Source organism: Pteropus medius, unplaced genomic scaffold (assembly GCF_902729225.1).
Source record: "Pteropus medius unplaced genomic scaffold, Ma_sr-lr_union100, whole genome shotgun sequence".
In the NCBI taxonomy this organism is placed as follows: domain Eukaryota; kingdom Metazoa; phylum Chordata; class Mammalia; order Chiroptera; family Pteropodidae; genus Pteropus; species Pteropus medius.
In genome coordinates, this window is record NW_024354503.1 from 14,865,658 (window position 1) to 14,887,904 (window position 22,247).

Here is a 22,247-nt window from a genome sequence, read left to right on the forward strand (position 1 = left end):
CCCGCAACACACACACTCACACTGACACACGCGTCCTCACGCAGACGCTGCTCTGGCAAGTTCACCCAGCTTCCCTGTGGTGGCCGAGCGCCCCCTAGTGACTACCGTCTGCACACTCCGGTTCTGGCTCAAGAGGAAATGGGCCTCAAGAAGAGGGTGAAAGGAGATTTACCCCTTATCCCACCATTTCTGACCTCCTAAACAGTGACATTTTTTTGGATTCGAATGGTCCCATGTACAGAAGAGCCCGGTGCTGGGCACAGAGGGCCCGATGTCTCCCAATGCGCCCATCTGGAACCCTCATCTGGCCTACTGACATCAGAATGAGCTGCAGCCAATAGGCTGGGGTGACTGGGGTCCTTTGGGAAGTGTCCAAGGAGGCGTCCTTGTGGAGAAGCATTTGGCACCAAGTTTGTGGGGCTAAGAACGGGAAGCCGTGTGGTTCTGGGGTTAGTCAGTGGCCAAGAGGGAAGAGGACCTGTTGGAGCCCACGTATGCACTGTGGAGTCTGGCAGAGCCCAAAGGGAGAGGCAGCTGGGCAGACAGAGGCCCTTGTTCCTGCTCCCCCAGCCCAGATGTTGCCAGGGAACTGAAGCCAGGGGCTGGTGGGGGCGGATGGAGGCCAGGGCCTGAGTGATGATTCAAACCTACTCACCAGCACTAAGGAACGTCTGTAGGCCAGCTGCCCGGAGCTCCCACCAGGCTGGAGGCCAAGGCGTCCATCAGCCTCAACCCAGGCTCACAGCTCCTCTTCTGAACAGAATTAGGGGGCTATCCTCAGCCCTGCCCAGTCCCCCAGTATCTCTTGCCTACTTCTCCCAGCTGGTCACCTCTCTCCTCTCTCTCTGAACTCCCCATGTCTTCTCTTAGTGTTCCCCAAGGCCCTCTACCCCATCCCTGCATATAGGACCCAGCCTGGAAAAATTCCTGGTTGGGCTTTGACCCAGCAACTCTCAGGCTCCCCCAGGGAACAAAGGGGGGCTCTGATACCTGTGGGAAGAGAGGGACCAACCAGTCTTACTATTCATCTAGATCTGTCCAGGGCCTGGCCTGGGGCTGATGTAGCCTCTGTGAAGGCCTAGGCTGGGAATGGAGGCTAAACTGAGAATGGGAATGCAGCAACTTTTCCCAAGTTGATCAAAGTGATCTAAGGAGATAATTTAGCCAGCCCCCCCACCATCCCAGCCCATGGTGCTGTGATTTGGTGGGAGTGCTAGGTTACCCCTTTAGTACTCCAGTTACACAGGAGTGGTATCCCGAGGCCCCTACGAGCAGAGAGGCTGGCTCCCCACAACTCTCTCCTATTCTATCATTCATGCCTCCAGTCCTGTCTCCACCACCTGGCAGGCTACCCAGGAGCAGGGATAAGGTCTTTTTACAATTTACTTTTTAGTAAATGTTTACTTGCTGGCTCAGGGCCCCCTCCCAGGCAGGTCTCCTCACCTAGGCTCCATGCTCCAAACTGCTGCATGGGGTATAGAAGGAAGCCACTAGACATCCTCCTTACCCAACTTGGTCTGCCTCTCACACCTCTGGAGCACAAGATGTGGGCGCCTTGGCAGAGTCTCATTCCCACATCCCTACCCTGGAGCCGGCAGAGCCCAGGACAGAAGCTCCCAGTGGCACCACCTCCATATCCCTTCTCACCTCAGCCTTCCTCAGCCCTGGAGAGGCCTGAAGAGGAGGTCTTAGTAAAGGACCCTGAAGGTGAGAGGAGGATAGAGGGATTCCAAGGAGGGGTAGCCATCGATTGTCAATTAATAACCCCAGGGCTCTCCTCCACCTGAGCCAATCATCCCCCTTGGTGGCATTCAGCGATGTGTGTTACAATGACCTAATTGAAGCCCTCTATGAACTCTGCCCAGGGAACCAGGGGAATAAGGGGAGCAGAACTGCAGCCTAGCCTGAGGGGTTTTGAATACCCTTGACCCAGGTAGGGAGGGTTGTCCCATCTCCACCATTCATTTTAGAGACACAACCTATGGGTGACTTGGGGGACGGGGGTGGTGACTCTGGATCTTATCCCCCGATATACTATCACCAGCTTTCACAATAATACACTATCATGGACCCCACCAAAGCCCACATTATCATCAAATTGAGAGCCCAATGCACCTGAGTCTTCAAAAATGGGAGCTAGAAACACAAAACAAGGAACAAATCAACAATCATAAGACCACATCATGTCTCTGTAGCACCTTCTCTTCCCACTGACTTAATCCACAAACTTAATTCTACTTATCCTCCCTCCACAGGTGGATTCAGGGCAGGGAATGTCAGGGCAGACTGTCCCTCCAGAGAATCGCAAGAGCACAAAGGGCCCCAACGTCACCCAACAACATGACGAGAGGTCGGACATGGAGCAGAGAGCAGCCTAAACAGAGGTCATGCTGGGTCCCCTCAAGAGACAACCTCAGCCACACTTGGGCTGGGGAGGCCTCAGCTTATGGCTCTGCACAGTTGAGAAGGAGCCTAGGAGGAAGGGGAAGGTATTCCAAGTGAGGGGAAAGGGGAGAGAGGGGTAGGAGTGGGTTGGAGAAGAGTGTGAAAGGTGGTCAGGAGCCAGCTGTGGCCCCAAACAAAGGAAGTAGTGACCGGGCCCAAAGCATAATAGTTGTACTTTTTCCTAATGGTCCTGTCACCTCTGATGTTCAAGGATGCTATCACCTGTGGGTGTGGGCAGTTAACCTCCAAGCCCATGGATAAAGGGACAGAGCCCTTTATCTGCAAGTGAGGAGAGAGTCACTAAGTCTTGCTGTTGTCTAAACATTTCTCCAAGTGGTTTCTCTGTGATAAAATGAAGGTCTTCTTCTTCACTTGATGTCCCGACCCCCCATGTACCAATCAGGACTTGGATCTGATCTACAGCAAGGGCAGGAATATGAACCTGTTGAACTGAAGAAGAGAGAAGTGAGTTGGTTCTCCCCAGTTCTCTGGGTGGCTATGGGTCAATCTCTCTCTCACTCTCTCACTCTCTCTCTTACTAGGTCTTTGCAACAAATCAGTGGAGAGGCAAAGTGAAAGCCAGGAATAAGGGCCTCTTTTCCAGTGGCAACATCTTAACTGCATCTAGACCTGGAGGTTTGACTCAAGTAATGATAGGTAATGATGATGATTGGTAACAACATGGGTGCAGAGGAAGCCAGAGAGGTTAACTCCCTCGAGCAGCCAATCAGGAAAAAGGAGGGAAGTGAGATGAGCACGCGGAAGAAGGAGCAGAGTGGCCGAGCAGAGTCACCGTCTGGGGAAGCACACCTACACATGCCACCTCCACCTCGCCCCATCAGCCAAGTCTCTGCTTCACCTTCAGAGGCTTCAGTTTAATTCCCTGACACCAGGCTGTCTCCCTGGATTGCTTCTCCCCGACAGCCCCAGGCATGTTCACTTCTTGATACCCCAGTCTTTCCTACCCCTCAAAGTCAGACCCCTATCCTGCCTATTGCTGCCCCCGTCCACACCCCTGCCAGACTTGGAGAAAGTCTCTCTGCTGGCAAGAAGGTGATGTCACAAGGTGGCAGCTATGGTCCTAAAGCTACATTCTCCCTCCCTACCTGGGCCTTTGCTTGGGATCTTTTCCAAGGCCTACCAGGCACCAGGCATTGTGCTGACATTATAAAAGATACAGGGACACCTAAGTAAGGCAGTGGAAAGTGCAGGGGCTGTGGATCCAAATGGACCCAAGTAGCACTCCTGGCTCTGCCACTTTTAACTATATGACTGTAGGCAAGTTACTCAACCTCTCTGACCCACTGTTTCCCTCGTCTGTAAAAACAGGAATGAAAATGCCTGCATGGAGAGTTGCTGCAGACAGTTGTGCACGCACTTACCATAGAAAGTAGGATGGAAAAAGGCCCCAAGAGAGGCACAGAATGTTATGAAGGCACTGAGGCAGAGCAGTCAGCCTGGCCTGGCTGGATGGGCGTCAGGAAGGGCTTTCTGCAGGAGGTAGGTACATTTACTCCATGAGCATGGGACATTTACTCCATGAGCAAGTATTAAACGCAGCCCATGAGCCCTGTTTTGGGCTGGGCCCTGGGACTGCAACAGTGTAGAAGGAACTTCCTGTGTGGAGGTGAGACAAAGAACAAGCTGAAAATAGAGACTCTCCCAACGGGGCACATAATTGATGGGAGTAGGATAAGACATCCTATATTGATTCTTGCTGGAAGAGCAGGACTTTAGCCAGCTGAGTGGAGGAGGGTAGAGAACAGGCAGGGCGAGTGTGGTCTGCAGGGTTCTGATGGCTCACTTAGCTCTCTTACTGCTCTTCTGGGTGATAGAGACTTAGAGGCTAGGCAGGGAAGGGGATTAGGGCTTCTTTGGAAGCATTCCCAGCCAAAGCCCACAGGGACAAAGACACTCCCTCAGGGGGTGAGCTCCACACTGGTTTCCCCGCCCTCTGGGACAGCATGTCTCTGCCAGAGAATTTAAACAAACAAGTAGACACTAAAGGTAAGTCCAGCGTGCACATTGAGCACTGCTTCTGTTTGCCCAAGGGTGAGAGGAGGAGGACAGAGGACACCAGCTCGTGACAAGCACAGGGCCACTTAGCTGGGGCAGGACACAAAGCAGAAAGATGTTTTCTCCAGCTTTGCCCTCTCCCTATCCCCAGCAGGTGCCCAGAGCTTTCCTGTCTGCCTGCCACAGATGTATGGAGACCTAGAAACAGTACTGGGCAAAGAAGTCGAGTCACCTGAAGGCTGTGTGACCTTGGCCAAGTCAGTACTCCCTTCTGAACCTCAGGTTCCTCCTAGGTGAAAGCAGGAGGTTACATTCCTTAAGTTTTAAGGCCCAATAACAGCTACATCAAACACTCTAACTGAGATCACTGATACAAAGTATCATATCTTCCAGGGATCTGTATATTCTTACAGAGAGGGCACTCTGAACTCTAGGCTGGAATGTGTAATTCCCAGCTGAGAATGAGGCCTGTCTGAGGCCCTGGTCTACATGCCTCCATATCTCCTCTGCTCTTGGAAGAGCAGGCCAGGAATCCCCGGTCTCTCCCTGTATAAGTGTAGCCCACACCCAACGTTATCAGGGACCTCACCATTAATGGGTTGCAGCCACTGTTGAAAAAATGGCTGACACCATGAGCCCTAGGCTGAAATTCCAACCCTAAGATCACAGATCTTGCCCAGATCATAGACAACTATGAATAATCAGAGCATTTTCCTTTCCTTTTTTCTCTCTCTTTCCTGGGATATCTCCATCCTTCCTCTCCTCCTTCTCTCTCCTCCTCCTTTCAGCCAGCCCTCATTGTCCCAGGGGACCTCCTGGCTGGTCCTATCACCTGAGTACTCTCCTCTATACCTGTAAGAAGCCTAGGCTTCTCAGAATTCCCCATGTCCCATTCACCGTTGGGGGTCAGGCTGGGCAGTGGGGGACAAGCTAGGGGAAAAGATGGTCTTCACATCTCCCCAATTCCCACTGGTCTTCCAGAGATTAGGGGACAATCTTCAGAAGGAAGATTTCTGAGAAGATGGGACATGCTCCTGCCCATCTGGGTGTTAGGGGAGGTGGGGCGACAACTTCAGAGAGAGCAACAAGTACAGTGAGGGGCACCAAACCTCCTCCCCCAAACCCCTGGCATGAGCTGAAGCCTTAAAGAGGACAGAGGTAGGCACAGTGAGTCTGCCTTCACCAGCCTCTGACCATTGCCATATAGGAGCTGCTTCTCCCCCACAGTGTGACCCTCTCCCCACCACTCATCCACCAATCTCCTCTCCATTGCTCCTCAGATCTCCAGGCTGAAGGTCGCAGGGACTAATAAACCATACACACACATACCACCACCACCACTGCCACCATCACCCGTGACAGGTCCCCAGAGAAGAGAGGAGTGTTCCCAGAAATCAAACTGCTCCAGGCAAGCTGATCAGGGCTGTGGAGAGGCTGGGTGCCCCCCCCCCATGACCACTGTAGGAGTTACCTTGAGAGCTCCTCATATGAAGTGTCTCTAAAGCCCTGCCATTAAGCACGACTGCTTCCTGAGCAGCTCCTCAGATGTCCACATGTGAGGCCATAGCTGGAGGTCAGGACACCTGAGTTCAAAAGCAGGAACTATTGCTGCCTTGCTATGTGACCTAGAACAGGGCACTGACCACCTCTGGCCTCAATGCCCTCTCCACAGAGTGAAGGGGCAGACTGATTTCTAAAGCCCTTTTTGGGCTCCCAGACTATAGCTGTAGGGGATGGAGAGCAAGCATTAAGGATGCAAGCTATGGACATCCTGGCCTGCGGCCTGCCTCACTGAAAGAGATGGAGGGAGGACTAGAGAGCATCATCTGGGACAACATTTTTAGAGCTGCTATAAAGATTACTGGAGTATAGGTGGGCAGGGAGGCAGAGAAAGGCATACTCTTCAGTCCGTTGTCTGACCAACGGCCTGAGTTTGCCTATTGCCGTCAACCAGAACAGCTGAGATAGAGCAAGAAGGATTTAAGTTAGATAAGTAGAAGCCTACCAAACTCATCATCTCTGGGGGATTTATGAGATGAAAGCAGCAGGATGTTTATCTAGACTTCTAGGCCCATTCCTGGCCTGGGTGAAATTTCAAGAAGTGAGAGAGAAGAGGAGAAAAATGAGGAGAGGGTGAGACTGGGTGTCAGCTCCCAAGGCCCCCCTTTGGGAAAGGAGATGGGTGGGGTGCCTGTGCCTCCAAACTGGGAGCTGAAGTGGAGGAAGGAATTTGTCAGGGTGTGGTAGGGCCAAGAGCAGGGCAGCAGGGGAATGGAATGAGAAGGCTGTCAAGTGGCAAAGCAAGTGTTTGTGGGAAATGGAGAGAAAGACCCTTTCCTGGTGGGAGGGAATGAGAGGGTACCTCAGCTCCAGGCTCCCTGCTCTGGGCACCTCCACCCACACTCCAGGTACAACACTTTCCATAACTGGCTTCAGATGAAGCTGTTGTCTGACTGTAGCTGCACCTCCCCTGTGGCATCAGCATGAGCAGGAGAGCCCACAGCCACTGTCTGAGAATAGAGATGACACCCACCTCGCCTAGGCCCAAGCGCCAAGAAGGATAAGGCTGGGGGTGTCCACAGAGCAAACTGTGAGAACAAAGGGCTTTCCTTTCCCCAGGACTGCCAGGATGCTCAAGCCAGTCCTGCTTTTTCTCTAGGTGTCCCCCCAACCTCTCACCTGGAGGTAGCTGGTAAGGCTCTGGGAGAGGGTCTACCCTTGCTCTACTCCTGGCCTGGCAGTTGGGCGAGTGGGAAAATTACATAATTCATTCCATAGTCCCTCCTTCTCTGTCCCAAACCCAAGAATCTCTGGTCTCCTAAGGGAACTGAGGCTGAAAATCCACCTAAGAAGGAAGACCCTCTTTCCCTCTACCCACCTTCCTTTTTGATACAACGAGGACCAAGTGAGAAGAATAAGCAAGAGAGTGGGGCAAAGCCCCCAAATGCCTCAACCAAATAATGGACAGTTCGAGGTGAGCCCTGGGTACCTTGATGGGGTCCAGGTGAGTTGATGTGCTGTTATGCAAATGATTGATGTGTTACAAGGATGTTGGATTGGCCCACCCAATCTCCTCTGGAAGCCCAGGTCCCCAGCACCCAATCTTCCAGTCCAGAAAGGTTTATTAAATGATCCCACACTTCTGTCCACACTGCCCAACCTCCCAGGCTCTCTCCACATCATCATTCTCCCCTTCGTCTGTCCTACCCAACCAGGATTTGAAGATTTCTCCCACCTTCTTTCCAGGCTCTGTCCTCACAAAGCCACCTTGGGACACAATCCTCACCCATCCTCTCCTCCTGGCCTAAAGTTGCTCTGGGGATTCCTGGCTGTCAGAAAACAGGGTCTCAGTTGTCCCCACACCCGCTAGGGCTGGCAGAGGCAGCCTCCAGCCTCTCTGAAGCTGCCCAAGGAGAAGACAAGAAGTGGAGAGGGGCTGTCTAGTTGGGCTGGCAGGGTGCAGGCTAGGGAGGGAGAACCCTCCACACCCACCCAGACAAAGGTGAGGGGCCTTGAACCCCCTTCTGCCTGAGCCGACGGCACCACCTTGCTGGGCACTTTCCAGCAACTAGCTCCAGATGAAGCTGTTGTCTGACTGTAGCTGTCTTCCAGACATTCTCGGAAGCCCAGGGCCCCCTCCTCAATCAGGACCCATCCTGAGTGCCTCGCCCAGTGCCACCCCAAGCCTCTAGAGGGCGAGGGAGAGCAGAGCTGGACTTCCCAGCCCATGGGGCATAACCAGGTGGCTCTCTGCACCGGCCCTTGGGAACAACCAGATGTTCCCACCCCCTGACCCTGGGAGCGGAGGTACCATGCTGGAGGTTGTGCAGCCAGGCTCAGCCGTCTAGGGGCAGGAGAGTAAGGGCTGGATCCGGGAGGGGAGCAGCTTGGAGGATGCAGGGAAGAGGGGTGGGTTGGAACAACGGAAAGATTATCTGAGACTAAATCCTGCCCGCCTGTTCAATTAGGGACAGGAGAGCAGTAGCCTGACCCTGGGAATTTCTGCCTGACTTTGGAATAGGAGGACCTTCTTGGCCCACACAGCAAAGTTGCAAAGCTCCCTACCCCCATGCAGGGTGACAGCTAGGGCTAGGCAAGTGAGGCAACAAGGGCACAAAATTTAAGGGCTGGCCCTGATAGTGACTGCCCCCTTAAATACTGTACCCCGTCGCCTCACTCCCCTCATCTCAGTTCCAGCCAGGCCCTGTGGGCTGCCTGTCCTGGGGACTAAAGCCATTTGAGGTGGGTTGGATGAGCAGAGGGGTCTCTTTGTCACACTGGACCCCTCAAAGGAAAGAACTAGCCCCAAACTCAGCTAAAGGGGAGGGGAACAAAGGATGAGGAGGGGCACAAATATCTGTCACCTGAGCCTGGGTCCCTGTGTCTGTCTGTGTCGATGTCTATGTGTGTATTTGTGTATCCAAATTGTGGGCCTGCCAATTTCTAGCTATGTGTCCTTGGGCAAGTTAGCCAACCTCTCTGAGCCTCAGTTTCCCTAATAACTTGTGATAATAATACCTACATTATAGGGTTGTAGTGAGGATAATATGAGATAATATATGGAAGGAGGTAGCATAAACACCTGCCTGCCCACAGCAGAAGCTAAATAAATAGTGATTGCTATCCCCATTGTTAGTAATGTTATTATTGTGTGTGGCCCCAGCTTGCTTTGAAGCCACGTTGCCCACGTTGCCCACGTTGGCCTATACATGCATCCCACTACAGCCAGTCAGGTCTTCTGACAGCCCCAAACATACACATTGCTTATTTCTTTATCCTGGTCTATGCCCCACCAGCCATGAAAGTTCAGCCCCTTAAAACAAGACTTCCTGGACCACTTCTGCTCAGTGGTCTCACCAAAACTCCTGTAGCATGAGTTGTCTCTACTTCTCTCATGCCAGCCTCAAATTGCTATTCAATGCATTTAACTTTGCGAGTGTGTGTGTGTGTGTGTGTGTGTGTGTGTGTGTGTGTGTGTGTGGGGGAGGAGAGAGAGAGGCATCTTCAAGCACACTTACATAGGAGGATTGTATTTTTCAGTGATCTATATCCCCACCCCACCCCATCCCAGACTAAGAACTAATACAGGCCTACAAGTATAGATATCCACACGTGGACTCCTATTAATGATGACAATAATAATGGTAGATACTGCCTTTGATGGCATTCCTATGTTCACCTCACATTATCCCATTCATCCCACAATAACCCTGTGACATAGATCAGGGGTCCCCAACCCCCAGGCCGAGGACAGGTAACAGTCCATAGCCAATGAGGAACCGTGCCGCACAGTAGGAGATGAGCAGTAGGCGAGAGCAAAGCTTCATCAGTATTTGCAGCCGCTCCCCAGCGCTAGCATCACCACCTCAGTTCCTACTCAGGTCGTCAGGCATTAGATTCTCATAGGAGCACCGGTCCCTGGTGCCAGAAAGTTTGGGGACAGCTGATGTAGATTATAATTGCAAAACTACATCGTAGAGACTTTAAGTAATTCACCCAAGATTATATAGCAAATAAAAAATAGAGCTGAGATTTAAACTGGCTAGCTAGCTCCAAAGCCTGCACTCTGGTTTGAGTAAAAGAATGAACCAAAAACCAAAATTTCCTTTTTGTACTCAAAGAAGGAAAGAACAACAGAGCAAGGTGATATCAAAACCTCAGTCAAATGCTTTCAGAGTTTCAAATCAGAGCCCACTGGAGTGAGGGCAGAGCGCCTCAGTCATTGCAGAGAGGCACCTGGGTGGTCTTGCCTTACTAGGGTTTTAGAAAATTTTTTAGCAAATGAGGTTGAAAACATATTCATTCCAGAGTGAGTCAGAAAAATCACTTGCATTGATCATTCAATCACCAGAATGTTCTAGTTGATCCTAGCTCTATCTTAACTGTCCAGACAAGAAATTTATTTCAAATAGTACATTGAGTAACCACCAGAAAATGACTCGTGACTGATTTTCACACATACCCTCATTGATCCCCAGCTGTGGATCAGGGGATGTGGCTGCGGGGAATGTATTCCCTCCGGGTCCCCTTTGCTGCCTTCCTTTTGCCATTCTGCGGCCAAACTAACTTTGAATGTCTATACGATATTCCTCTCCTGTGACTCAGTTTCCCTACCTGGAAAGTGGGGTTATAACACTAATGACTCCACAGGGTTATGGCAAGAACCTATTAGGGCAATGTGTATAAAGCACAGCGCTGGCATGGAGTGGTGTATGATAAATGTTTGAGGTTTTTGGTATGGTCATTTCAAGCCAGGTAGAGATCCCTGACTCCACTTTGGCTGCAGGGAAGCTGCTACTCCCAGCACCTCTTCCCTCCTGTCTATAAGGATACATATCCCCTAGAATCACTTCTGCACTCTCTTGCCCCTGCAGGCACACCTTGTCCCCCAAAGACTTAGAATCGATCAGACTCCATGGCTGAAAAAGTAGTAAGAGCTCATCCAGTTCAATTTTATTTTTTCTGATAGCGAAGACAAAATCTTCTGCAACCCAAATGGTTTGCCCCAAAGTTTGGGGACAGCCCCAAAGTTTGGGCACAGTTTGCTTCCAATTTATCTGAGAAATCTTATACATCCAAAAACTGGGCCCTGCACACCCAGGCTAATGAAACCAAGTTTGCTCAAAACACTTTGGGATTTAACTTCTTTTTGTGAATTGACCTCAGACTTTATTGTACACCAAACAAGGAAATCAACCTCAAAATTTCATGCCACACCTTGTTTGGAAACAAACAACAACAAAAAAAGGTGTTGTCATTAGCTGCTCAGTTCACTCATTCTTTTAGGTCACATGTCTTGGTATTAAACAATTTTGGCTCTTTCCACATATTGTTCAGTTCCCAAAGATGAAACCTTGACATCATTGAGTAATTTTTTTTTCCTTTTTAGAAAAAAAATTTTCAATTACAGTTGAAATTCAATATTATATTAGTTTCAGGTATACAGCATAGCAGTTAGACATTTATATAACTTTTGAAGTAATCCTCTAAAAAGTCTAGTACCCACCTGGCACCATATATAATTATTACAGTATTATTGCCTATATTCCCTATGCTGTACTTTACAACCCTGTGACCATTTTGTAATTATCAATTCGTACTTCTTAATCCCTTCATCTTTTACACCCAGCCCCTTAATCCCCCTCCCATCTGGCAACCATCAGTTTTTTCTATCTATGAGTTTCTTTCTGTTTATTTTATTCACTTATTTTGTTTTTTAGATTCCACATATCAGCGAAATCACATGATATTTGTCTTTCTCTATCTGACTTATTTCACTTAGCATAATACCCTCTAGGTCCATCCATGTTTTTGCAAATGGTAAGACTTCATTCTTTTTTATGGCTGAGTAATATTTTATTGTATATATGTACCACATCTTCTTTATTCAGTCATCTATCAATGGACACTTAGGTTGCTTCCATATCTGGGCTATTGTAAATAATGGTGCATTGAACATAGACACGCATATATCTTTTCAAATTAGTGTTTTGGATTCCTCCATAAGTAAGATTGCTGGGTCATATGATAGTTCTAGCTTTAATTCTTTGAGGACCTTCCATACTGTTTTCCATAGTGGCTGCACCAATTTGCAATCCTTCCAACAGTGCATGAGGGTTCCCTTTTCTCCACATCCTTGCCAATACTTGTTGTTCATTGTTTTATTGATGATAATAAAATCAGCCATTCTGACAAGTGTGAGGTGATATCTCATTGTGCTTTTAATTTGCATTTCTCTGATGATTATTGACATTGAGCATCTTTTCAATCTTTTTTGGCCATCTGTATGTATTGAGGAAATTTTTTAATGTAATAAAGGCTCGGAAGGCAGTTCATTTGTTCATTTGTTGATTCATAAATTTAGTAAATATTTATTCATACTTTCTTATATACTAGGCTCTATGCTGGGGGGTGAAATACCACAGTAAGCCAGAGACAGTTCTTGCCCTTTTGAAATGTATAGGTTAACTCCTGAGCAAAGCATCCATGATACATGGAATTGGTAATAATAAAAGCCTCTAATAATAGATTAAGGAACTTTGGAAAAAGATATTAGTCTGAACATCTGCATCCACTTTTGCCCTTTTCTGAAACAAAGTTAAAGGCTTTCTAAATTTTTCTTACATTTTGATTTTGTTTCTTAAGGTATACAACCACAAGGGCAGGAAGAATGGGAGAAAAGATGACGGCAACACACTATTGGGAGCTAGAAAGCAGGTGGAAGAGCAGTAAAGAACATGGAGCAGGAAATGGAGAAAGCCGTAACCACCTAATCTATATCCCAAAATCCCCAAAAGGCTCAGGAGTTGGTGAGACTAGTTACCTCTAGAAGTGATGGTGAAGGAAGTTGAGTAAATAAAGAAGACTGGTAGGAAATTGTTTTAAAAAGTCAAATTTTTGGATTCTTCCCCTACCCCACACAGCCGTGCAAAAGCTAGAGGCTTGTTCCCTATTGAAGGGGAAGCAGGGGTCTCTGATGGAAACCCCAGGACACTGAAGGCAGGAGTATCTTATTGAAAATGTTTACATGGTAGATGCTGAGACTTGGATCCTCTTACTCCCTGAAATCCCAGAACACTGACCTTTGTCCCCCAGGCTGGAAAATAGAAGATGCATCTTTGTGGAATCTGACCAACCTGAAAGGAAAGAAAAACCCAAAGATACTAATATCAGAGGCTTCACAGTGAAATATCCCAGTCAGATCACCCTAGATGCTCACAGATGACAAACTATACATGCACACACACACACACATACACACACACACACACTACACACACAACTCAGAACTTCCAACTAGCTTTTCAGATCCCTACACTTAAAAATAAGTGAACAACCAAGGATTGTCAGACATCTGAAGAAAACTTCAAACACAAAAGACAGAAATCAAAACAAAACAAAAAGTGACTTGGGAGAAGCCAAGACTACATAGCAAGAAGAAAACTTAAAAATAACAACACATTATCATTCTATCCTGAGAATGATAAGGAAAAATATCACAAACAATGAAATGAAAACAGAATAAATTTTTCTAAAAAGAGAACAGAAGAGAGGGCTTGAAAAATCAAACATGTACTTGCAGAAATAAAAAATTCAGTAGAAGTTTGGAAGATAAAGATGAGGAAATGTCCATAAAGTAAAGGGAAAATAACAAAAAGATAGAAAAACATGAATGACTATACAATAAAATTAGAAGATCAGTCCAGGCAATAATAATCAAATAATAGGAGAACATCCAAATAGTAGGAGAAAAAGAGACTAAAGGAAAGACATCATCAATGATATAATCTAAGAAAATTTCCTAGGACTGAAAAACTCCTTAGAGCCCAGTGCAATGGATAATCATTTAAAAAAAGAATTACTTTTAAATTTCAATTTTCAACTGTTCCTTACTAATATGTAGGAATACATTTGATTTTTGTATATATATCTTGTTTCTTGAAACTTTGCTAAATCCGTTTATTAATTCTAGTATATTCCACTAGATTTTCTACATGGATGATCATGTCATCAGCAAATAATGACAGTTTCACTTCTTCCTTTCTCATTTTAATGCCTTGTATTTACTTTTCTTGCCTTATTACACTGGTTAGAACCTCAGTACGAGGTTGAATAGAAACAGTTAGATTAGACATCCTTGTCTTATTCCTGGTTTTAAAGAAAAACATTCAGTCTTTCACCATCAAAGGTTTTATGTAGAGGTTCATTAACAGGTTGTGGAAGTACCTTACTATTCCTGGTTTGCTGCAATTCTCTTATCAAGAATGTATATTGGATTCTGTCAAATGCTTTTTTACATCTATTAAGATGATCTTTTTTTAATTATTTGGTAGTATGATGAATTACATTGATTTTTTTTTAACGTTACCAACCTTACATTCCTAGTATAAATCCAATTTGGTCATGATGTATTATCATATAGATAGATAGATACAGAGAAAGAGAGAGAGAGAGAGAGAGAGAGAGAGAGAGAGAGAGATTCGACTTATAAAAACTTTGTTGAGAAATTTTGCATCAACGAAATTCTTGAAAGATACTGGTCTATAGTTTTCTTATAATCTTGTCTTAGTTTATCAGAGTAAAGGTAGGCCTCATAGAATGAGTTGAAAAGTATTCTCTTCTCTATAACTTTCTAGAAAAGTTTGTATAGAATTGGTATTATTTCTTCCATAAATGTTTGGAAAATTTCATCAGCAAATCCATCTGGGCCTAGAGTCTTCTTTGTGGAAAGGCTTTTAACTACAAATCCAACTTTTTAAAAATTGATATAGGTCTATTCAGGTTACCTATTTCTTCTTGAGCAAACTTCTGTAGTTTGTGTCTTTCAAGAATTTGTTTATTTCATCTAAGTTATGGAAATTATTAGAGTAAAATTGTTTATAATATTCTTTTATTATCTATTTAATATCTGTATAATCTATAATGAAGTCACCACCTTCCTTCTTGATATTGGTAATTGTGTCTTCTCTCTTTTTCCTGATCAGTCTGGCTAGAGGTTTATCAATTTTATTGATCTTCTTTAAAAAACAACTTTTGATTTCACTGGTCTTCTTCAATGTTTCTCTGTTTTCTATTTTATTAATTTCTCTGATCCTTATTACTTCCTTTCTTCTGCTTACTTTGTGTTTAATTTGCTCTAGTTAAAGTTTCTTAAATTCATTAAAAATTTTATACTATAAAATAAAAATAATGCAGGAACAATTTTTATCTATTTTGTGCTCTAGAACAACCTTTCCATTTCAAAAGCTCTCAGTAGGTATGAAAACATCCAATAATGCATTCATCAAATATCTATTGAACACCTACTGTGTGTCAGGCACTGGAAATAGAATAGTGGACAAAACAAAGTTAATGCTCTCACTTAGCTTATTTCTACTTAGAGAACACAGGCAATAGATAAGTTGACAGATACATATATAATATGTCAAGTGCATATTATACGGAAAAATAAAGCAGGATGAGGGGATAGCGACTGAGCAGGCTGGGTGGGACTATTTCTATTTTAGATGAGGTTAGCAAAGGGCTGTTTCCGGAGGCAATAAGGGAAAAGGCCATGAACATGTCTGGGGAAGAGCACTCCAGGCTGTAAAAGAAGCAAGCGCAACGTCCCTGACTTTTTGAGGAAAAGTAAGAATGTCCAGACAGCTGGGGAGAGAGGTAGCTAGGTGTCAGAACATTTAAAGTCTTATAGGCCACTGTAGAAACTTCACATTTAATTGAGTGTCGTAGAGAGAATTCTAAGATGGCCTCCCAGGATTCCCCACCCCCTGGTTCTGCTTTCCATGGTTTCAGTTACCCGCAGTCAACTGCGGTCCAAAAATATTAAATGGAAAATTCCAGAAATAAACAATTTGTCAGTTTTAAATTGCGTGGTGTTCTCAGTAGCCTAATGAAATCTTGTGCTGTCCCGCTCTATCCCACCCAGGATGTGAATCATCCTTTGTCTGGAGTATTTGCACTGTATACACTACCCTCCTGTTAATCGCTTAGTAGCTGTCTCAGTTATCACATCAGTTATGAGACAGAGAGAGACACCATGTTCACATAACTTATAGGGTTCTGTGCTATCTGCAGTTTCAGGCATTCTCTGAGGGTCTTTGAACATATCTCCCTGGGATAAAGAGGGATTCTTGTAATTCCAAAAGTATAAATATGGTAGATTGCACTCCTGTGATTATGTTATATGGCACAGTTAACTCTGGAAATAGGAGATTATCCCAATGGGCCTGTCCTCATCATATGAGCCCTTTAAAAGTAGAGAGTTTCCTCAACAAACAAAAAAACAACCTCATTAAAAAATGGGCAAAGACTTGAGACATTTTTCCGAAGAAGATCTATAAATGGCCAATAAGCACATGAAAAGGTGCTCAACATCACTAATCATTAGGGAAACGCAAATCAAAACTGAAGTAAGATACCACTTCATGTCCATTAGGATGGCCACCAACAAAAAAGAAAAAATCACAGTGTTGACAAGAATGTGGAAAAACTGGAACCCTTTTGATTGTTGGTGGGAATGTAAAATGACATAGCCATTGTGGAAAACAGCATGAAAGTTCCTCAAAAAATTAAAAATAGAATTATCATATCCAGCAATTTCACCTCTGAGCATTTACCTGAAAGAAATTGAAAGCAGGGTCTCAAAGAGACATTTCTACACCCATGTCAACAGCTGAAATATGGAATAACCCAAGTGTCCATGGATGGATGAATGGATAAGCAAACTGTGGTGTATCTATACAATGGAATATCATTCAGCCTTAAAAAGGAAGGAAATTCTGCAATATGCTACAATGTGGATAAATCTTGAGGACATTACACTAAGTGAAATAAGCCAATCACAAAAAGGTAAATACTGCATGATTCCATTTATATAAAGTACTTAGAGTAGTTAAAATTATAAAGACAGAAAGTATAATGGTGGTTACCAGGAGCTGGGAGGAGGAGAAAATGGGGAGTTATTGTTTAATGGGTTCTGAGTTTCGGTTTTTCAAGATGAAAGAGTTTGAGAGACAGATGGTGATGATGGTTGTACAATGTTATGAATGTATTTAATACAGCTAAACTATACACTTAAAATAGTTAAGATGGTCAATTTTATAATACGTGTATTTTAGCACAACAAAAAAATACCAAAAAAGAAAAAAAAATCAGAGTTCTCTTTGGCTGTTCAAAGAAGAGGAAGTCAGAGATTTAAAGCATGAGAAGGAGTTGATGTGCCGTTGCTGACTTCAGTGTGGAGGGGACTGTGTGGCAAGGAACACAGGCAGCCTTTAGGACCTGCGAGAAGCCCTGGCTGACAGTCAGCAGGGAAACGGAATCTCAGGGCCACAGTCACAAAGAACTGAATTCTGCCAACAATAAGAATGAGTTTGGAAGTGGATTTTTCCTTCAAAGCCTCCAGATAAAAACCCAGTCCAGCCGACACCTTGATCTTAGCTTTTTGATACCCCAAGCAGAGAACCCAGCCACACCATGCCAAACTTCTGACCCGCCGAACTGTAGGCTAATAAATAAATGTTGTCTTGAGGTGTAGGTTTGTGGTCATTTATTATACAGCAAAAGAAAACTAACATACTCAGTACCATGAGAAGCCATAGATACATATAACCTTTTTAAAGTTTTACTTTAATGTCACCCCAATTGGATAGTAAGCTCCTTGAAGGCATAAACCCAGGTTTACGTATCCTTTCACAAGACTGTGCCAGATGCCTAGTGGACACCAAGGAACTATTCTACAATGAGTAAAATGTTTTAATCAAACTCAAGCTATTTGGGAAAATTATCTAGCCTCTTGTATCAACCACTTTGTAGGACCGTTGATATTTGTATATTCTTTAAGAAAAAGTTGTGCTCTGTTTGCATGTGGCCTGCCCCCAGTCCTGCCCTCTTTTAGGAGTAATGCCTTCTCTTCAAATGCAGTATCGACATTGAAATAGAACTCACCTTCCATCCAAACACAGCTCCTCCAGATTTTCCCTTCCACCGCCACTAACGTTGCCGTCGTCCAGGTACTCAAATTCTGAACCTTAGACTCACACTCAATTCCTCCCTCTCTCATCCTCCCCATTTGCCAGAGTCCTGGAGATTCATTTTCCAAAACGTCTCCCCATAAGTCCCAGGCTTTGTGTTCCCCATACCATCAGCCTAACTGGGGCCTCTTTAGCTCTTACCTGCATAAAAGCATGGGCTCCCAAAGAGCTTCACCATCACCCCTTGCCTGCCTCAAATCTCCCTTGGTCACCGCTACCTAGCTAAGCCCTATAAGATAACACTTGGCACATGCAAACCCCTCCTCTAAAACCTCCATAGGATCCTCATTGGTCACTCAGGTGAGCTGGGCACCCCAAACCAGGCTGAAAGCATTTTGGCAGCAAGGGTCATGTGTTGAGCATCTTTGTAGCATCATTAGTATGAGGCTATTGATGATAATGGTAATGACCATGAGAATGTGGAGGCCGCCTTTTCTTTCAGGCCAGAGAAGACCAGTCCGGGTTGTTGTTCTTCCATGCTCTAAAGACTTAATCAGAAGCAGGGGAAAGCTTTGGAGTGTACTACTCTTCTCTATAAACCTACTGCCCACCCCACCCCCCCACGAACTCTCCCCATACCAGAAATCCTGGCCAGCATGCCCCCTCCCCAGTTACTTCTTTATCAATATCAGCTCTCTGATCTTTTGTTCATGATAAAAGGTTTCCCTTCCAGGGGTATTTTTCAATTTAACAAGCAGACAGCCTTACAGAAGCAAATGTTAATGGTAGGTTTTCAAGTATCGGTTGGTGGGTGGAGTGAGATGTTTGAACATGGATTTAAAACTTTGCTCCTGCATCCAAAAATGGCAGAAATGATGCTAATAAAAGAATGAACATGGGTACCCTCCCACCACAGCTGGGATAGAACAAGAATCCACAAAATGGGCAAGATTCAGACTAGGCTGCTAGAAGGAATCTCCAGTGAGATGATGGAAAGGAGATTTGTAAGATGTAGAATGCCCTGGAGACCTTAGAATAAAAGAAAAGCTCCTCCCTGTCCTTCCCAGCTGAAACCCTTCTCCTGCACCCTCAAAGGTCAGGCTGGGTTAGGGGGAAGGCTGCTATGACCTTGGTCATTTATATGCCCTCAACCTCAATACCAACTCCAAAAAGAACGGATTTCCTTTCAATAAGTCCAGCCCACCTCCAGGAGCAGATGATGAAGAAGACATCTTCTAGATTCAGTAGCCTCTCCCTGTCCTGTTCCCTTTAAATGAAGCCCAGAGGAAGGGATCCCTATGCAACCCTTTCTTCCTTACAATTATAGCCCCCAGCTTCCTGGGCCCAGAGAGGGAAAGCCTCTGCGTGTGTGTGCGTGTGTGTGTGTACATGGGGCTGAGGAATGGAATAGGAGGAAGGGAGGAAGATTGCGCAGCTAGGTTGGGGGACTGGCCCTCTGGCATCCTGGGGGAGTCTTCCTCCTTAATTGCTTGAGTTCTACAGCTGTCCTCGCTAACAAGAAATTAAAAAGCACTCTGACCCCTGCCCCCATGGCTTACAAGTGCTCCCTCAGCACGTTGCTCTTGGTTGGAGAAGCACTCAGCTGAAGATGCTGTGAAGACCCAGAGCGCCTGGGCTGACTGCTCCCAGCCACTTAAGGGGGAAGGCAGGAGGGAGGGGAGGTGGGAGTTGGCTGTAGCTTCTCTGCTCCTGCTCTGGTTTTCTGGACAGCCTTAATTATTTTATGTATCCTGCTTCATAATCCCCATAGCTCTTCTGGGACTTGTCAAACCTCAAGCCAAGATGTGGAGTTTGGGAAATAGGGTCCTTGGAACTGCATATTGAAGACCTACACTCAGCTGCCCGGCACATTGAGCAATTATATAAAATGAAGAGGAACAATTATATAAAACGAAGAGGAACAAAGAAGAGAAACCACGGCAAGAAGGATCTCAGCACAAGGAAGAACTTCCCAGTTGTCTTTTATACCGCACCCAGAGAGGCAGTCTCCTCTCTAAGGATATAAAGCCTCTGCTTAGCATCTCCCGCAGGCGTCTGTGTGATATGGCCCTTGCCTGCCTCCTCTCCCCACTGCCACCCAGAACTCAAAGCCTAACACTAACTTAATTGCTCTCAGAATGGACTTCTCAGCACCCACAGATTTGAGACCATCTGCGCAACTCCTCCCCGCCACCCACCCTCCCTCTCCTCCCCCAAGGACCACTGAATTTTCACAAGCAAAACAAGCAAAATACTGTGTTTTAATGTCTTCCTTTCCCATTTTTCATGTGAACTTCTCCCTACAGTCTCACCGTACAGTTAAATGGTGACAACATGTACCCAAATTACGGATGATTCCTCCCAAGGGTATCTAGTCCTTTCACTTTAAATAATAATACTGTCATGAACATCTTTGCTCAATAGTTGAGCGAATATTATTCCTGAATATATTTGTTATTGTTCTTTCAAACTTATGTAGATACTAGAGAGCTTAATGATATGAAATTTCATTTCAACTTACAGTCATCCTTTGATATCTGCAGGGGGATTGGTTCCAGGACCACCTCCTTGGATACCAAAATCCAAGATGCTCAAGTCCCTTATATAAAATGGTATAGTATTGGCATAGAACATACACACATCCTCCCATATACTCTAAATTATCTCTAGATTACTTATAATATCTAACACAATGTAAATGCTATGTGAATAATTTTTATACTATATTGTTTAGGGAATAATGACAAGAAAAAAAAATCTGTGCATGTTCAATAGAGATGCAACCTCCATAGGCCTAACTACATAGTACTTGTCAGCAACAACGTAACTTTTTTTGAATATTTTCCATCTGCGGTTGGGTGGATCCAAGGATGCAGAACTTGCGGATATAGAAGGATGACTGTATTCCTAACTTCACCACGCTGGTGCCTTCACAGAGTTTCTCAAATAATGAATACGTGTCATACAACTGTCCTTTGGAGTTATGTGACATTTTGAAGTTTTTTAGTGTTAAAATAGGGTTTCCCAGCTCAAAATGGTTGGGTACCTATACATGATGATAACCAACCATTGCTGCACACAAGTAGTCCTCGAATCAGGTTAGTATTCCGTTCTGGAAAATATTATGTAAATCCATTTTTACATACGTCAGAACTCTTTCATATCTGGAGATAAACAAAGTCGGTATCTGTTTGACAGCAGTATAAACACAAGAGAGAGGAGAGAAACCTGCCTCTTGAGGGTGCCACCGGTTCTCCTTGCTGGTGAAAAAGGGTTACTTCGGAACTTTTGCCAGACCCGTTTACACCCGTCAGGCAGCGCGCTCTCTTGCCAAGGCCGCTGGAAAAGCTTGACTCATGCTGAGTTTACATAAGTTGGCCTTACATAAGTGTATACCTATAAAGACAGTGGAAGGTACAAGGAGAAATGTAAATAGCCGGGATTATGGGTGTGAGTTTAATTCGGGGTATATGATATTGCAGGACCGCTTTAAAAATAATTTAAGCACACTCAAAATCAAGCTTGGGCAGAATGCCTACTATGCACCCAGCGTTGTGGAGGGGTTGTCAGATAATTAAGAGATGTTATGAGTTGGTCCCTGCCTTAACAAAGCTTATAATCAAGTTGTGGGAAAGGGCTCTAGATTCCGCTAAAGCTGGCTCCCATCCACCTCCCACTCAGCTGGGCCGGGGGTTCAGGCCACTGTTTGCTCATTCTGAAGACCCCTCGACCTCTTCCGCATTACTCCCTAGCCAAGCCTTCCCCTCATACTGTCCCCCAGCTTGTCCCCACAAAAGAATAATCTTCTTCATGTTTGGAGCATTCTTTTGCATGTCACTGATATTCTTAGCTATGACAATGTCAAAAGTGCCCCCATTTCCCCTCCCTCAGTTTCTTTCTTTGCCTTCCCAGTATCTTTGAGAGGCTCCAATGTTTCTGACGTCTATCTGTCCCCAGCCTCCTCCCCAAATACAGTCCAGGGGGACTCAGAATGGAGAGGGGAAGAGGGAGGGACAGACAGGCCTCCACCATCTGTATGTTCTCAGCAATCAGTCCTCCCCCAACGCCTCTCGAGCTGGGGGGGTGGGGGGTGACTGCTGAGTCAGGATATTCCTCACATTCCCTCCTTTCTCCTCTGCCAGCCCAAATGCCTCAAACTCTGCCTCTGAGTGACTGTCCTCAGCTGAGTGGCTGCTCTCCCTACCCTGACCCCAGCCCAAGACCAGCCCTCCTCCCTCACACCCCAGGGGAGGCCATAGAAGGGAGGTCACACTGCCCGCTTTCCACTGGGGCCCTGCTGGGAGGAGGGGTGCA

General features: G+C 45.7%; 1 protein-coding gene across 2 annotated transcripts in view; it reads right to left on the minus strand.

Annotated features, from left to right (window-relative positions):
* Positions 1 to 2,663: 2,663 nt before the first annotated feature.
* The window catches only part of RSPH9 (radial spoke head component 9), a 102,108-nt gene continuing 82,524 nt past the window's right edge, over positions 2,664 to 22,247 (minus strand). Inside the window, exons 5-6 of one of the 2 annotated variants that reach the window (XM_039854471.1) lie at positions 13,044 to 13,097; positions 2,664 to 2,895 (exon numbers count right to left, since the gene is read on the minus strand). In XM_039854471.1, the coding sequence (XP_039710405.1) occupies positions 2,684 to 2,895; positions 13,044 to 13,097 (266 nt within the window). In that variant the 3' untranslated portion in view covers positions 2,664 to 2,683. The remainder of the gene's footprint in view (positions 2,896 to 13,043; positions 13,098 to 22,247) is intronic. The other variant, XM_039854474.1, reaches the window with a different exon arrangement.